The sequence below is a fragment of the Scophthalmus maximus genome, chromosome 17 (assembly GCF_022379125.1).
Source record: "Scophthalmus maximus strain ysfricsl-2021 chromosome 17, ASM2237912v1, whole genome shotgun sequence".
Taxonomy (NCBI): Eukaryota; Metazoa; Chordata; class Actinopteri; order Pleuronectiformes; family Scophthalmidae; genus Scophthalmus; species Scophthalmus maximus.
In genome coordinates this window covers 6,935,852-6,953,746 of record NC_061531.1, presented here as the reverse complement: position 1 = coordinate 6,953,746, position 17,895 = coordinate 6,935,852, and the positions used below count along the sequence as shown (strand labels likewise).

The window sequence follows — 17,895 nt, the reverse complement described above, 5'->3', positions numbered from 1 at the left end:
TTATGGATGACACCGCCGCGTAAAAAAACACACGTTCCAGACTTGAAAGGGTTTTACTCTGCTTTGTTATTAAGCTGACTGATGGTCGATGCTGGCAAACTGAAAAGTCACCGTTTTTTGAGTTTACTCATCACATTGGATCTAAAGTATTTGCATGTGAAACACTCATAGCGACCGTCAGCTTCTAGTGCAGAGTCTCAGAGACGGGCTTCAAAGACACGAAGCAGCCCACCCACAAGAATTCAACTCACATAATGTCAACACTTCCACAATTGATTGACAGGCCTTTTAATACACAGACTAATATCAGCTAATAAATTAAATCAATGTTTATGTATACATGCTTGTATTGGTTTACATCAGTGGTCCCCAACCTTGGGTCAGGACCCCTGTAAGATCACCTTTGTACAAATTAGAGGAAAAAAGGTTATCCTCACAATTCTTTCCGATAAATGCTGGTAGAAAGAAAATCAATAAAAAAAAAAAAATAATAATAATAATATAAAATCAGAGGAATAGCTGACTATCCCACAAAATGTAGACATTCGACTGGTGACAAGGGGTCACAGGGAGATACTGCTTCATATGAAGGGGTCACAACAGAACAAAGTATACTGATTAGTATTTAAATATGTCAATTACACATTTGTTGGCCATGATGAAAAAAAAAGTTCTCTAAAATATTAAATTCAATTATATTTTACTTTATTCTATTAAAATTGTAATGATTTATTTTTATTTTTACATCTCTCTCTCTATTTATGTAACATTTCAGGAGAAAATGCAAATAAAGACTTTCATTAATAAATAATATTTATACAGTGTGTATTGATTTAAGTTTTTACAGTTTGAAAACCTTACTGTAGCCTATAGAGGTCAGTGTGGCCCGGGTGAAGGACAGAAAGTGAAAGTTCAGCTCACAGTAGTGCTTTTCAAGGAGATAATAACCATATTTATGTTTTCAATATGTTTATTTCTCTCAAGGAAATGCACACAAAATATATAATCCATTCATTTTAAGTCTAAAACAATTTGAGTGTCCATTATTCAGCCGGAGTACAAAGGCATGATATGCAAGAGTTTTTTTGGCTTATGGTGTTCTGCTGCACATTGTGTGTGTGTGTGTGTGTGTGTGTGTGTGTGTGTGTGTGTGTGTGATTGTCTACAGGAGGTCCTGCTCCACCCAGACCATCTTCTTCTGCTCATCTAGTATTCGGTCTTTGATGGCCCTGATGAGGTCCTCCGTCCCTGCCCAGGCCTCGGGCTCCAGGCTGGCGTAGAGGCAGGGGACGCCCTCCAGCTCCTTCTCTGTCACCCGACACGATCTGACAAACTCCTCCTCCGACTCGATGCGCAGGGGCAACTTCCTGTGTGGACAGGAAACAGGAAGGAAGCAGCACTGTGGCGGTGAGTGCGGTGATGTTCGGCGCCCAGTATCTCTGATCTGTCACGTAGACAATGTGCAACAAGCGGTTTGTGTGATTTGATGTCATGTCTAAAGAAGATAACGCTGACTAAACTGGGTAAACTGTTTTTCTTTGTAAAGACAAAACCCGGCAATGTCATTAACAGACCTACTTGTATTTTAAGTAAGACACACAAGTCTCACCTTTGTGGACAGGAAAAAGCTCTTGTTCCGCTACTAAGTTCAGACCTATTGTCTGCGGGCTGCTGGATTTCATTGTGCAGTAAACCTCCTACATAAATGCCTTGAAAACCGTTTAAGAGTCAAACGGCAGACTTGTCCTTCAGTTGGCCCAATCTCATCCCCTGCCTGGATTCATAAATCTGATGAAAGGATTGCTGTGCAATTTGCATTTGGAAAAAGCAGTGTGGTTTGCAGCCATGGGGCAACAGGCGTTGGGTAAACTTGTGAGTGGGTGAGGTTTTGTCCGGCCTTACCGTAACTTCTTGACATTTTTCTCGCAGATCTTGACATAGAGGATGATCGGGTAGATTTCCCTCCGCAGCAGGTCTTTGACGCAGCTCAGCTCGGCCTCCAGCAGGCAGTGTTTACCCTGGTGATGCACGGAAAGAGGAGCTTTGGAAGCAAATACAGACACACGCAGGCACGACTAAGCACATACAACACCTCACATACTGCATCACGCAAAAAAAACCCCCTCTCTTTTTCAGAATGCATTTTTCCCCATGATTAGATTTAAAAGCACAGGGTGGTACTTTTTATTTAAGAAGAACAACAAAAACTAAAATGTGAGCAGGGTGACATACAAAACATGCCTATTTGTTTTATCGATGAGAACGTTGATACTGCCCTCATGGTTACTATAAAGCTAAAGCCAGCAGCCTATCTTAGCTTAGCATAAAGACTGGAAACGGGGGGAAACAGCTAGCCTATAACTCTGTGCAACAATAACATGCATGAGGGTGAGATTTCAAACTGTACCGTCAGGTGCCGACCCTTCTAATTGTGAGGGACATTTTAGGGATACAAGGATCTAGGGATACAAACAAATAAGGACATACAGGAAAGGAAATGCATGTGCACGCACACACACACACACACACGCGCACACACAAACTGCACGCTCGTGAATAATAGCCGACCTTGGCAGCAACAGCCTCAATGTTTTCTCGGGTGATGCATTCAAATGTGGCTTGTTTCTCTTTGTAGTGAATAAAGGGCTCCACATTCTGTTTCAGATGAAACTCGTCTTTGGACAGGGTGTCTGTACAGGCAGAGAAGAAAAGAGAGCGAACATTACGCAAACTCCGAAAAAATTAGTTGAGAACGTCTCAGCAATAAAACAGAGAGAGGAAAAAAAAACATGTTCACGTGTTAATGATCACCGCAGCACATTTAGCACAGGAGGAACAGAAACTTTCAAGGTTGTTGCCCTGGGGAATCTCCACATAATCAAGAGCTCACACAGTCTCTTGGTCTCGCCAGATGTTTTTGACTCTGTCCGGCCCCACCTGCCCTGGGTGCATTCGGTTTGTCGTGAGACTGGAGCGCAGATTCTCTGTGGGCTTGACGATACGACCAACTCTTATTACAAATATCTCTAAATGGAGATTTGAACTCCTCCCGCCCCTGCCGTCTCTCTGGTTACACTCTTAAACATTTACACCACTGTGCGGCACAATGCCTGACCTGAAACCCAGTAGTAGCTCCGTTGCCTCTCCTTCTTCCCCATGACACTACTTGTTATCTTTCCCATCTTTGATTCACAGTGCAGGCGAATCGACTGGGGCATACCACAGAGTAGACATATTCCTCGTAAAATACATTAAGACCACGTGCTTTGCATTGGGATTGCCAATTCCCATCCTGCACTGACCTGGTTTGCAGATGTCAAAGTCCATGGCTCCCCCCATGTTCAGTATTTTCTGGATAATGGTCTTGGCCAGAGCAGTGGGGCTGAATAGGACCGGCCTCCTCCTCTGAGTCCTCTGGGGGGTGACGGGGCTGTAGGGAATCAGGTTCAAACTCCTGCTCAGCTCATTGTCTGGGTCAGCAGCATCTGTTTACAGCCAAGTCACCACACATACAAAGACACAGACAGAGAGACATATCAACTTTATTAACCAGATCATCCATTCAAGACATTTTGAGATAAGTCATTAATGCTAAGTCATTTAAAAAACATTTACAAACCATATTGTGTTCAAGGACCATATACAATTAAATAAAAAAACTTTCTTTACATAATATATCTAAAGTTCATATTGCATTCACTCTTTCATATATTTCTTCTTCTGGACACTCTTTTGGAAGCGTCCAACTTCCTTATAACTTTCTCGAGAAACTTGAATCATGTTTGAAAATCAGAAAATACAAAATGAACATCCATCCATCCATTGTCAACCGCTTTATCCACTTAAGGGTCGCGGGGGGGTTCACCCTGGACAGGACGGCAGTCTATTGCAGGGCCACATACAGAGACGGACAACCATTCACTCTCTCATTCACACCTACGGTCAATTTAGAGTCTCCAATGAACCTAACCCCATTCTGCATGTCTTTGGACTGTGGGAAAAGGCCGGAGAACCCAGAGAGAACCCACGCATACACGGGAAGACCATGCAAACTCCACACAGAAAGGGCCTGGTTGGTTTGAACCAGGACTCAAACCCAGAACCTTCTTGCTTTGAGGCGAAAGTGCTAACTACTACACCACCATGCAGCCCCCCAAAATTAACATGCAGGGGAAAGAAAATCTTCACATTGGCATTTATATCAGGGTTGTTGATCTAACACCTAACAACTTTTAGTCTGATGTGTGTTCATTTGTACTTTCTGTGCCACTTTGCTTTTGCTGTTCAGCGTTTCAACTTCACTCAGCGCCCACACTACAACTGAAAATCAAGCTTGTTTCAGCAGCGATCGCCGTCGAACCGCCACGTTGAGTGTTTCCGCATTTTAACTGTACATCAAAACTTTCAGCTGTGAATTTCTAGCAGCAAACACGGAACACGTAGCTTTTTTTCGAGTCATTTCTTGTGGTTGCTCGCGTGGCGTTCCGTCAGCCCTTTTTGCGTGCGTCACTTTGTACCCACCTTCTGGTCTCAGCATCTCAAAGCCTTGTCTGGGTAGTGTCGTGCTGCCTGAGTTGACGAGCCTCACGCGCTCATTGCTGTTCATTCGCTTGTACTTGATGTCCACCCTGCTGACAAACTACATATCAAAACAGACGCAGATAAGTACCCTATTCTCAGAGGCACCCAGATATGCAGCTTTGTAAAATGCAACATTAAGCCACATTCCTCATTATTGTTGGAAAAAGACCAAAAGGTTTTCTAAGGGTGGTGAGGTTATATCTGTGCAGGCTCCTGATTGCATTGCAATGAAGAGACTCAGACACTGAACATTACCTGTAGAATCTGAGTGAGGAAGATGCTGGCTCGAGACAAGCGTGGGCTGGATTTAGGGTCAGGCAAGGGGTTGGCTTCTTCTGGCTGTAAATTGCTCTGCGAGCAGTTAAACAATAAACACAGTAGACTCAGACTACAGACCCCAAACAAATGTACAGTACTGACTCAACGCAATGCAAGAAAGTGACACACATTTTTCATTTTTTTAAATCGATCAAAAATACTCTGCAGAGAAATTACACATGCGATATATTTGGTCTAAAATGAAGCATTCATTAAAAAATATTCTTTGGCAACATCACATCCGGAATGCAGAAGCTCTCAGACAGCTCCTTATGCATACAGTGGATACCTATTGATGTATCTGGTCAGCTTGAGGCACATATGTAATGTCTGCAAACAACTGCACACTGCAGTGCGCCACATGTGGAAGTCTGAGGCTCCCACCTGCTGCCCCCTGGCTAAACACCTACAACCAGGTATCCTAACTATGAGAAGGACTTGTTAAAGCAGCCGCAAAAAACATGTTCCGACGTCCACTTTACAAACTGCAAACACTGCCAACCGCCGTACTTTCAAATCTGAAATATCACGTGCCTCAGAGGAGTTGCTGGAGCATTTAGTCAAACAGGAATTAGGAGTCGGAGTCTAAACGCTTCTTACCCTACTGTTGCGCTGGATTTCATTTTCTTCTTTCCCGCCACGATACACTAACTTCTGAATCTTTACAAGGAGCAGCTGCTGGGCCCTACACACGCACATATTCGAACACACATGTACCATTCATTATAAATTGTGTTGAACACAAGAAAAACATGCATTATCATTGAAGGGTCTGTCTGTGTGTGTTGCTGGATATTGCTGCTTCATCAGGGCAATTATTGAGACTTTTGAGCAGACTGGTCCACTTTGCATGGCCGCTCGACTGTTGCAGTTCATCACTTTAACACCATGCTCACTCTCTCCAGCATTTAAAGGGTCCAAGACTACATGCTGGTTTGTAAGGGCATATAAATGCGCAGGTCTAAATGAGAGGTTTCATCAAACTCAGAGGGTCAGTGCTTTTTTTTTTATTTCTGAGATATCTGCTCTGTACCGTGAGTTGCTGGGTAGTGTGCCGCACTCCGGCTGGTCCAAGCCGGTGTAGGTGTCGACGCGGCTGCACAGCCACTCACAGCGGCCCTGGTGCCTGGTGTCCAGGACGCGCACCACCTCGTCGCAGCGCACGCTCAGTGAGCAGCTGTCCGATTGGACAGAAATGTTCAGGTTGACCCGTATGTAGAAGGAGTCTCCAGAAGCCAGCTTGCCATCTGCTAGGTCACTCTGAAGGCGCCGGTAGGCTGGACAACGCACACATTTGTATATTATAGTTTATGAATACACCACAAACAAACATGACGCATTCTTAACTCCAATAAAAGAAACACTTGCAGTCAAAGTTTGCTCGATAGTGCAGGCGAACTGGTCCAGAGCAGTGCGTCAGCGTCCAATGGGCTTCTTCCTGAGTGCTGGTATCCAATGAAATGCTTTGGCTCTCCCCACGTATGCAACCCTCCAGCTGGTCAGCCAATCACAGCATAAGACAGATGATCAACGCAACAATGTTTTCGGTGCATTCTAACTAATTCTTTGCACTTCTGCTAATCATACGGAAGATGGAAAACAAACACACAACTAGATATATGGGAAAAAAAGGTTTGTGATGGCAAACATTTGTATGCTTTTTGTACAGACAACAGTCGTGCAGTGAGCGCGACTGTCGATGCTTCAGCAGCAGACTACATACCAGCAGGAGGTGGTGACCCTCTCGTAGCCCGGCCTTCTCAGCGATGGATCCCGACTGGACAGCCGAGATGAAAATCCCGCTGTCGTTGCCACCAACCAGACTGATGTTCTTCAAAATATTGTCGCCGAGCAATGACAGCTCCTGCACCGGCTTCAGCGACGAGCTGTTCCTGGAGAAGGATGACAGAGACGGACGGAACGGCCTACACACACACGCACACACACAACACAACACACACACAAATAAACACAAGTGTGACAGTAGTAACATGTTTATAAGTATGTTTGGCTCGCATTGATTCTTGTTTATGTGAGCGCAGCGGTCTCTGTGCTGTACCTCTCCAAAGAGAGTTTCCTGAAGATACTGTTGACCTGCTCAAGTTCATAAGAGTCCATTCCCTCTGACTGATGGGAGGAGGAAGAGGAGTGGACAGAAGGAGGACCACGCTGGACTTCGTCCCCTGAGGAAAAGAGGAGACGGGAAAGAGACAGAATAAAAAGAGATTTCTTAAAAAAAAATTAAAAAGAGGCAAGCCGAAGATAAATACAGATATTCGGGTCGAAAACATAATTCGTGCCATTTTGAGATGTGTGTTAAGGTAAACTTTACCATACTCCATATCCAAGTTATCACTATCCGAGTTCAAGATGCTAAAAAGAGACCAAACATCAGAGTGTTTTTAAGGTATTCATTACAGGAAATGAAACACAATCCAGCCCAAATTCATAAAAAGGGTTAGGGTTAGGGCAAAATGAAAATAGGTTGGATCTCCATCGACATGACTGATAAAGACTGACTGGTTTGTTAAATGGATATAGTGTATGCGCACCACTTTGATTTGCTGACATGATTCAAGGCTGTGACTACCTGCGAGGGTGGAAGTCGTGATCCTTCTCCATCTCTCTGCGGTACAGCGATCCTGTCTCCGGCGGTTCAGGGAGCGTGGACAGGAGACTGTCGTTACGGTAGCGAAACTGGAGATTTAACGAGTGAACAAAGCAGAATGTTGACAACTTCCAGCTTGGAAACTCAGCAAAGCAACGGGACAATTGTTTCGACCAAACATGGAACGGAGAGACACCGTACTGCAATCTCCTGGTAACAAGGAGATGCATCATTTCTTTCTGCATCGCCCTGACAGATTCAACTCTGGACCTCACCATGTTCGGCCTGTTGCTCTGCCCCACCATGCTAAAAGGAAGTGTTGAGGGAAAGGGACAGGAGGAGGATGAGAGCGGAGGAGCGGAGCAGGGAGCATATGTGGGGGACATCGGGTAGCTGGGGGAGGGAGGGAGGGAGCTGTGATTGAGGCGCGGGTTCGACGTGTGAATCTCCAGAAAATCCCCCCCGTTGACTGGCGGACCTGAGAGTTGGAGAGAAACGTGGATATACTCAGACGAGGGACGTGTCGTAGTCAAGGTTTGAAATATGAATGAGCCACGGTTTATGACAGTGGGTTACCTGCAGGCTGAGCGGCGTCTGAGTTGACTTGACTGTCTCTTTGTAAACAGACGGGAGACTTAACTCTGTTCTATAAGACAAAAACATTCATATTGCTGCATTGTGTTTACTAGTGGTTGCATGAATGTTAAAATGTGGATGTTAAATGGCCATTCATCATCTGACAACATAGACTCTTTCTCTATACACGGAGAAGTGTTTGCTTACTCAGGAATAAAAGCTATTTATTAAAACTTCTCGTGACTTCAAAGTGTTCTCAAATTTAAGACAAGGTTTTTTTTATGCAGGATTCTCTCAGGAGTGAGGATATAAAGAAGGCATTAGTTATCATGAATTATATGTTTGTTGGTGCAAAAGTAATTTGCTACTGGAGCTATAAAAACAAGAGAAAAATAAATATGTGGTGTGGGAGAAAACATCACTGAGTAAAATGTAAAGATAAGAATAAGTAAGTGAGAGTGAGTAGTGGACGCTGGCTGACCCCTGCTTTGAGGTTAGGTCTGCGTTTCAGCCGGGACTCCTCAGAAAAGGGCCTCTCCTCTGGCGACTCATCGCTGGACCATTCTGATTGGCCGGGGACACGTTTAAACTCCTCCCCCTGAGAGACGATGGTCGGGTGCAAGTCCTTCAGCTGAGTCTGCTAACAACATCAGAATGTCTTGTTTTTGTATTGGACATTTGAACAAAAGAATGAGATCATTATGGAATAACCGTAAACACCGAGTTTACTCTGCTGTGTCTAACCTGGTCCAAAACAATGTCCTTGGACACCCGTCGTAGGCGAGACTCCAGGGTGACCAGCTTGGCCTCTTTGCGTACAATCTCGATCTGGAGTTCATCGCTCTTCTCCTCCAGCTCCCTGATCTGCTTGCGATACTTGTCCTTGTCGACCAGACTCTGGGAGAACTGGTGCTGGGCCTCGTCTCTGGCACGAAACGCCTGTTGTGATTATGAGATGGAGGTAAGTAACAACCAAATGTGCAAAATGTGAACGGTCATAGTGTGCACTTGCAAAACTCTGTGTTTTGTGTGTTTCCACCTGGTTCCTCTCCTTCTCCACCTCATCTAGCTGTATGGTGATGGTGTCCATGCGGTTGCGATACATCTCGCAGTCCTTCTGCAGGGTAGAGCTCTTCAGCTCCAGATCCTCCTTCTCTTCCAGATACTGCACACACACACACACACACACACACACACACACTCAGAGTTTAATCGACAGAGAAAGGTAGAGAGGGGGAAGAGAAACAAAGAGGAAGGGAGAGAGAAGAAAGACCATGTTACGTAGAGAGAGCGAGGCCTGAGATGGGGGGTTTCTGCACAGGGTGTGTTTCTCACAAATGGAAACTCATGGGCATGCAAATAGGTTTATTCCCTGTCTGACTCTGGAGCACATTCATACGGCTCCACACAATCACACATCCGAACAAGGATTCAGACAAACAACTGCTGTCATGAGACAACTAACTTTTGCATATATTACCTTACTTTATGAGCATGTCCTTGCGTGCATGTGCGTGTGTGTGCGTGTGTGTATGTGTGCGTGTGCGTGTGCGTGCGATGTCTTTGTTACCTTATCTCGTAGTTCCTCTGCCTGTCTGACTTCTTCGTGTAGGTTGTAGAGGCGGTTCACCAGATCCTGTCTGTCTTCTAGTGCTTCCTGCCTGTCATGCTCCAAAATATCGAGGATGGCCTTGTCTGATGCAGGCAGGGGACCAGGCTGGATATAAAACACACACACACACACACACACACACACACACACAGTTAGCAACATGCGAGTGGAACATTCAGCCAAAGCTTTTGAGTTTTTTTCTTTATTATTGCAGATTTAGGTTGTAAGCAGACTGTAATATAGTTCCAGGTAGTTGCGTGCCGTACATCATATACACATAGACAACACACACAGTAAGGATTCATTCAAATCATCTGCACAGCGACCACAAACTGGCACAGTGTCATTGATTTGCCTCTGTCTTATACCAACAAGTCCTAATGCAGTATAATAAAGTCAGAGGTGCTCTTGTACCAGATCCTCCATCCATGTGTGTGTGTGTGTGTGTGTGTGTGTGTGTGTGTGTGTGTGTGTGTGTGTGTGCGTGCGCAGCCGCACCTGTATGATGGACTGCAGCTCCTGTAGCTTGATCTTGAGCATCTCGTTCTCTCGCTCCAGCTCAAATATCTGCTCTTTCTTGGGCCGGTTCTCGATGTCATTCTTCAGCTTGAGACTCTGCCTCCGCTCCATCTTACACTCCTCCTCCAACTTGTTCAGCCTGTGCTTCAGCTGATCAATCTATACACACGGAGGGGATGGATAACAACAAGGTATGGAGACACTGCCCGATCGATGCCCTCAAATTTTGCTCACAGCTCACTGTCAATGTTTCAGTAATAATCATCATTACTTATGCATTCTTTTCTCCATCTTTACCTCTAACTGAAGGTCTCGGCTCCTCATCACCGCCATGTTCTTCTCCTCACTCAGTGTGGCGTACCTCATGGCCAGTTTGTAGTTTTCGTCCTTCACTCTCAGCAGCTCATCGCTGTATGTGTTTCTCTCTTCTCTCAACTTATTGTATCCTGGAGAAAACAACCACCGTCATTTTATAGTAAATGGCCAAAAAAACTGTGAGTGGTAGCCATTTATAGCAAAATGTTAGGACTATTATGCCGACGTCAACTCTGCCAACTCTGCAGAGTTTAACCACACAGGACAATTGGCACAGTGTCATATCAATAGGCTTTAGTAGACAGTGTGATCGAGCAGGGTAAACACAGGTGCAGGGGGGTCTTGCATGTCATGATCAGAATATATCTAAAATAATAACATGTGTTTTTACTCTGTTGGAAGGCCTGGAGCTCCTGGTTGGCCAGCCGCAGCTTCTTCTGCTCGTCTTCCAGCGTGCAGTTCTTCCTGGTGAGCTCATCCCGCTGCAGGGTCTTGACTTTGGACTGCTGCTGCAGCTTCATCACCTCGTTCATCAGGAACTGGGTCAGGACCTCGTGACCCTCCTCCACTGCTGGTCGGATGACAAAAAAAGAACTCACATCACATCTACTCTAGATAGTGTAATAAAATAAGAGTACGTCCACGCATGGATGTGTCTGCATCCAGAGGTGCGTGTCTCACCTACGATGGTGGAGAAGCGCCGCGTCGGATCGTTTCCCGTGACCAGCTTGTACTGGTCGGCGTAGTAAAACTCCAGACTCTCCAGAAACGCCACATAACCCCGCTCTCCTTTGGTGTGGAGGATGTCAAGTAGGCGGCCTGATGGGGGATTAATGAACGTATCGTATTTCAGGTTCAACACAGCAGAACAATGAACAATTATTGTTTTATGAACAATATACAGCCTCAGATCAAAAGAGGAACAATCCGTAATTTAGTCTTTGCATTGACAGTGAATCAAGTCATTCAAGGAAATACGTCTAGAGCTCCAGCTCCACCATCGAGACACAAACAAACACATACATCCTTCCACCTACTCGTGCGGTTTGCTTTGGAGACCAGCAGCATGGAGTTGAGGATCTCATCCTCATCCTGCTCGTCCAGGACTTTGCACTGGCGGAGGTAAGGGGTGAGCTTTGCCGGGGAGATGATGCGACACAGCTCGTAGCGTTTGCTCTCCACCTCCTCCCACAGCGTCTCCACGTCATCAGACGTCCCAGAAGTCCCGTTCTCCATCGCTTCCACCCTGAAAAAGGTTCAAAAAACAAACAACAGGGGTCATTCACTCTCAGCAGCTCATCACTGTGTGCGGGGTCAGTGTTTATTGAGCTTATGTAATTTTGCATCCACAAGTGAATCAAGGAGATGCTCACTGCACGGATATGTGTCTGTCCTAATACAGATAACAGGGCTACAATACAGTGCACCATTTTTAGGTTGACTGAAGAAACTGGCATCTGTGGTTGTTCACTGACGTATTTGTCGGCCCCAAAAACATCTAAGTGCAAAGAAAACCCCAAAACAGTGATGACAAAGATGAGATTGTTGGCGGTTCTCAGGAACCACACGCTGACATCAAGTCATCTCAGATGACATAGTTAGTCATCAGAAATACTAAAGAAGATTAAACGAATCCAAAAATGGCGCCCTGACACACGCTTTCCCTCTTCCTCTAATTCAATTGAAGCAGGCTCATGTAATCCCACTCACATGATCAAATAATTGGCAACAACTGCTACGAATTTGAGGTGTATCCTTTCGGGCTGTATTTTTTTTTAGCTATGTTAGGGGCACGGAGCTAAGAATAGAAATGTTGGGTCCGTCCCCCATTTTGGTCCAGACTGAAATAACTGCATATTTCAAAATGAACAGCTATTACACAATGTTAAAACACATCATCGATCATGTACGCTTAAAGGCAAGGGAAACCTGTGAGTCTTCATGAAGCAGCAATAACTTAGCCGACCCACAGTGAGATTTTGCTCATTCGGGCTCCAAACATCTCCCAGCTCATCTGTTTCCTTTATAAACACCTTAAGTTTCACCAACTGACGTCTTTCCATTGCTTCTCCAGTTAATTTCCATAAAGGCACATTTCGTCTCTATCTTCCTCTTACTCCCACTTGATTTCCTCTCTCCATCACTTCACTCTCTCTCTCTCACACACACACACACACACACACTTTGCCCATGCATCATAAGCATTTGCATGCTGCCCGGCTAGTAGCTGTTATCCTATAACCCTGCTTTGCGACTTGTAGGCAAATCAAGGCATTCTGATGTCATTACTCCTGTAAACACACGCAATGACACACACTTTTGCATAAAGCTGTCACCTGCACCGTGCACATGTAAAAAAAAAATTAAAAATCAGCCAGCGCCTTCATACTTCAGGACAAACACGTAGACGGGGTTAACTGGAGGCAAACGGTGCAGCAGAAAGAGAGAAGAGAAGGAGTTTTAGTACATTTCTGTCGCGCAGTTAAACAACACTCATATTTGGAGGCAGTTCGGCTCCCTTCAGACTCTGACAATCCGTGAAACAGAATCAATTTCACGCCACATTTTTTAAATGCAGCCCGAGACACGGCGAAATACCACACTCTTTCAAAACTTGAAGCTGGTATTTGTATTTTGGGTGTGAATAAATACATACTGCCACACTCAGAGCAGATGATGAAGCCTCAAGCACTCACATCAACAGACACCCATGCACACTACAGATCACACACACACACACACACACACACACACAAACACACACACACCTCAAACGCGCACAGACCTGTTGAGTAACCACATACATGTTTCCTCTTCTCTCTTCTCTTATTTTGGAGTCCATTACCGAGAAACCTCATCCTTGCTTCCTCCTTCTCAAACCAGATGTGAGCAGCACCTCTATTCCTCTATTCTCTTTTCGCCTTCTTTTGTTTTTACTATTGTGGTCAGGGGGAGTTGATAGTCCCTTTTAGAGCTGTGTGTGTCCACAAACTATTCTTTGCATTTTCCTTTTTTTCCCAGACTCCACAAAGGCAGACACACAAACAGGACTTTATAACTTTGTAAAAAGGTTTTATATTGCATTTTATAAGGGAGCACAAGGAAATCCCTGCATGACTAAACATAAACTGGATTCTATTCTTTTTTGGATTGCATCACTAGTGCCAAAGATGTGTGATTTGCAATATACCCTGAATGTAAAATGGACGCCACATTTGCATTTTTACTGTACGTTTTTGAAATGAAAATGGAATGATAGACTTTAAAGTTCGATTATAGTTATTTCAATTTATATGAGAAATGTCTCAGTGGTTCCTACAAATAAAGACAGTTATGGACTTCTGCACCGTATTGTCTACCATACTCTTACAGTCGTTTTCTTTTATTATATGAGAATACTTGAAATGAGAAAAGACTGATGCATTTTCCCATCAAGGTTTTTCATTTGGACATATATGTCATGGTCAGCTAGCACCAAGACCTCTTGTGAACTTTTGAGAAGACTCTGGTGAATTGTATAGTTGTTTTGGTGGACTTTATTGCTCATCATTTCTTTGAAATCCTTCCTTGTGTGTGTGTCTCTCTTGAGTTTGGTAATTCCTGTTTTATATTGCGTTCACTTCCTGTTGTCCTGTGTCATATTTGGTCCAGAGCCGTTGACACGGAAGTCCAAAATGCTTGCACGTCGCCTGATTCATGTAGACTTCAGATAGTTCCCGGAAGTTCTTGGTGCGCAATTAGAATCCATTATTCAGCGCGACGGAACTGCAATTTCTGGTCGTTAGTATAGTCAATAAATGTATTGATTTACAATATAGCAGACCCGACACTCCTATGTAGTTACTCTACATTGTTAGTCAATACATTTTTTAGTCCATAAGTAAAATTGTTTTCATAGTTAAATGCTTTAATGCGCACGTGGATTTGATTCAGATATGCTGATAGTATACAATCTGATTCATTTAAACGTCTTAACCCTTCATAAGTGCAACACAGACGGTCCATTGATCCATTCTGCTACTTCTCTAATGAGCTGCTGCTCACATCCGGGAACTATTGAGAGGCTCCATGATCCGCCATTACTGGGGAAAAAATGGTCCATTGGAGTAAACGGAGTTGTCGCTACTCTCTCTCTCAAGGGCTCTGGTTCGGTCCCTTCCTGTGATTGTCCGTATCTGTTCCTAATGTGTCTCATCTGTGTCTAATTATCAAATTATCCATTATTATTTTGGAGAGAACCCCATCAAACGCGTGGCAGTATAATGGTAAACAAGCACCCATTTAACACTGGTTGCAAGTGTTCCCCTCTCTCACATCCCTCCACTGTACTGTTATTTATATCACTATCATTTGTTGTGGTTTGACTTCTTTTGTTGCTACGATTATATTTTTGGTTCGTTGCTTTGGGGCGATATTGGAGGTGTAGAGGAAAGATTTGGTGAACGACGAATGGCTCAGTGGAAACCAAACTGACTTTCACTGATTATTCTGTCTTTTTAAAAACAAAAATCAAGCTGTTGATCTGGTCACTTATACCAAAGTTACTGTGAGAAAAATGAGAGTAAATCCCTCTTTGTTTTCTCTAAAGTGTAAAAAACAAACCACACAGCTAAATATGTATGAATTTGTCCCACATAGCATTCATCATTGTAATCTTGATTTTACTCTCAGTCAACCACAGCTATTTTCTGCACACACACACACACACACACACTCAGAACTTATGTCGGGGATGGGGAGGTGGCAAACTGTCCATCACAATGGAAATGTAATGTTCCGGCAGACATGTGAAACGGAGTGAGTGTAGATTATTGTGCACATGATAGTGCAACACATACACAATTTTTTAAAATCATGATAGCACATAAATTATTATATTCTGCACATAGATTATTATACCTTGCATGATTCAAAGACATATAGCTTTGGCCTCTCTTAAGGCTTCACACAAATTCAAACCGATGCAATCTCAGTCCTTGTGCGTACGGTATAAGGCTCAGTGGTCACATAGGGCCTTATTCGTCCTGGCTCACCGTAAGTGTGCTGGACTGGGATTGGCTGGCCCAGCGAGCTGATGGACAGATGCGATTGGTTCAGGTGTACAAGCCCTCATAGAGACTCCATTGTTCAGCAAAGAAAAGCTGGAGCCTATAGGAATTTGATATCGGGGCTCTGTCCATGCGCTCTCTCTTGCCGCTTGTATAGCTTCCATTTGCATGATTGTGAAAAAAGTGAGGCAGAGTCAGGTGCAGGAGGCTGCAGTGAACCATCCTACATGTTCGTTCTACTAACCCTACACACACAAAATGTGCATTTTCCATTGTGTGATTATTATTTTTTTAAAGGTTACTTTCATCTTCTTATGGGCCACTATCCTGTTAAGTTAATGCACATTGGTTTTAAAATGGTGAGTGGGAGTGGCTGATTCCTTAATTTAAATGTCCCATCTTAATGTGCATTATGTTCCTTGTGGCCACGTGTTATCGCGTCTTTATCTCGTTGACTGCATTTTGTTTCATTTTATGTAGTTGTAACCATATTATACTTGCACGTCCATGGGCTAAGTGCTGTTTATGTGTGTCACGGTTTTTTTTATTTCTACTTTCTTTTTACCTGGAAAACCACTTAGTGCTTAATCTTAAAAAGTGCTATGTAAATAAAATCTATCACTATTATTATTATAATTATTATAACATATCACCTAATACTGTGAATGTTGTTGTCATTGTGAATGACCCCTGTCTCCCTCTCACTGGATCCCATTGTCTTCTGCACCTGCTCCATGGAATCCCAAACATTTTTGTGTGATGCCAGATTAATGTGCCAGAGATGACAGAGGTTTCTGCTCTCCTGTTACCGATCTGATAACTTCTCCTCGTCGTACGAGGAGCGGAGAAGATTACCCTCAAATATGTATAGCCGCTCATAAAACCTCACGGATCTGCTGATTGAAATCAGGAAGGAGGAAAAAGAAAAGACAAATAAACCTCATAAAAAACAGGGGACCAAACTGGTTCTCTCTCTCATCCTGTGATTGATTCATCAGCACAGTGATGAACCCACGTCAGCAAATTGACGTGTGGTGTGTTTTTCACATTTCTCTAGTTAAACACACACACACACACACACACACACACACACAGTGAGTTGCAACAGTCGGTGGAACTTTTATGTTGTTCACGCTCCTCGGCGCACAGTGGCAGTTTGGATGAGAGTCATTTTGCCTACCTGAGTTGCGGCGACGGAGAGGAAGAAGATGAAGAAGAAGAAGAAGAAGAAGTCCGTCGTGTCGCACAGGGGGAATCGAACAGCTTCGACCTCGAGGCGTGGCAGCCCTGCTCGGTCCAGTTGTTTACTTGTCGATCGCAGACGCTCAGGTCGTCTCCATGTGTCCGACAGACAGAGAGGCCGTGTCCAAGACGCGCGCGCGCCTGCGTGTGAGAGAGGGAGGGAGAGAGAGAGGGAGGGAGAGAGAGAGAGAGAGAGAGAGAGAGAGGACGTGGGCGGTGTGTGAGTTCTCATGGAAATAACAAGTTCACAGCAACAGTGCAACAACCCCTGTCTGCGATCACGTACTGAGAATAGCACGATATTCACCCAGTGATGCGCAGGGGACGTATCATTGGTTCTTCTATTATAGCAGAGAGCGTGGAGGGAGACTGTTACTCCATGAATGGTAAATATATATATATATATATATATATATATATATATATATATATATATATATATATATATATATATAAATAAAAGAATTGCATGCATGGATGTATTATTATTATTATTATTGCAACCTCAACGGGAGCTGCACACTTCCTCCGCCAGGCACTGTGCACAATGAGCACGTTTCACTTCTAGTGGCTATTTAAAGATACATTCTGCCTTCCGGTGGCTCTGACACTCGTTGCTCATTGTGCAGAAATCTACTGTACAGAAATCTGAACGCAGGGGGTTTCAACGTGTCGCCTGGTGTAGGATAATAATGATCTAATAGGTAAATGATATTTAAAAAAAAGAGAGAGAAAAGAAGTAGTAGTAGAAGTATTCTCCCACAAACTGGATAGCAGAGATGGATTCAAATCCCAGGGTCTTCACCTGTTAAGAGAAAGTCACCATCAGAAAAGGCCTGGATTATTTCCACCTGAAATCATTATAGTTAAAGTAGTTCTACTTTACTTTTTGGAGTGGCTGCTATTGTAATCTTTATCTAGCTTCGTCAGTGTTTCCGGCAGCCTATGACAACCTGTTACCTATTTATTCCCCTCCCCCCAGAGCAGACTTTTTGACTCATCACAGCAGCAAAAGTACAGGTGTACCAATGGCTCTAGTCGAGTCCATCGAGTGTCCCAGTGAACCAGCACATTAG

General features: G+C 44.0%; 1 protein-coding gene across 7 annotated transcripts in view; it reads right to left on the bottom strand.

Annotated features, from left to right (window-relative positions):
- Nucleotides 1-16,987, bottom strand: part of card11 (caspase recruitment domain family, member 11) — a 31,337-nt gene extending 14,350 nt beyond the window's left edge. Inside the window, exons 1-25 of one of the 7 annotated variants that reach the window (XR_007029903.1) lie at nucleotides 13,334-13,386; nucleotides 11,567-11,775; nucleotides 11,211-11,348; nucleotides 10,921-11,100; nucleotides 10,512-10,660; nucleotides 10,194-10,373; nucleotides 9,654-9,800; nucleotides 9,123-9,248; nucleotides 8,828-9,022; nucleotides 8,565-8,723; nucleotides 8,084-8,153; nucleotides 7,783-7,985; nucleotides 7,490-7,596; nucleotides 7,232-7,272; nucleotides 6,959-7,082; nucleotides 6,623-6,824; nucleotides 6,268-6,394; nucleotides 5,933-6,176; nucleotides 5,500-5,584; nucleotides 4,837-4,932; nucleotides 4,522-4,639; nucleotides 3,303-3,485; nucleotides 2,569-2,690; nucleotides 1,903-2,018; nucleotides 1,112-1,367 (exon numbers count right to left, since the gene is read on the bottom strand). Coding sequence is in view for 6 of the 7 variants with exons in the window: in XM_047328318.1 (XP_047184274.1) it covers nucleotides 1,163-1,367; nucleotides 1,903-2,018; nucleotides 2,569-2,690; nucleotides 3,303-3,485; nucleotides 4,522-4,639; nucleotides 4,837-4,932; nucleotides 5,500-5,584; nucleotides 5,933-6,176; nucleotides 6,268-6,394; nucleotides 6,623-6,824; nucleotides 6,959-7,082; nucleotides 7,232-7,272; nucleotides 7,490-7,596; nucleotides 7,783-7,985; nucleotides 8,084-8,153; nucleotides 8,565-8,723; nucleotides 8,828-9,022; nucleotides 9,123-9,248; nucleotides 9,654-9,800; nucleotides 10,194-10,373; nucleotides 10,512-10,660; nucleotides 10,921-11,100; nucleotides 11,211-11,348; nucleotides 11,567-11,775; nucleotides 13,334-13,371 (3,564 nt within the window). In the remaining variant the exon portion in view is untranslated. Of the gene's footprint in view, nucleotides 1-272; nucleotides 1,445-1,902; nucleotides 2,019-2,568; nucleotides 2,691-3,302; nucleotides 3,486-4,521; nucleotides 4,640-4,836; nucleotides 4,933-5,499; nucleotides 5,585-5,932; nucleotides 6,177-6,267; nucleotides 6,395-6,622; nucleotides 6,825-6,958; nucleotides 7,083-7,231; nucleotides 7,273-7,489; nucleotides 7,597-7,782; nucleotides 7,986-8,083; nucleotides 8,154-8,564; nucleotides 8,724-8,827; nucleotides 9,023-9,122; nucleotides 9,249-9,653; nucleotides 9,801-10,193; nucleotides 10,374-10,511; nucleotides 10,661-10,920; nucleotides 11,101-11,210; nucleotides 11,349-11,566; nucleotides 11,776-13,333; nucleotides 13,387-16,757 lie in introns of those variants that run through there. The other 6 variants (XM_035616468.2, XM_047328318.1, XM_047328320.1 and 3 more) reach the window with 6 other exon arrangements.
- Between the last annotated feature and the right edge of the window lie 908 nt (nucleotides 16,988-17,895).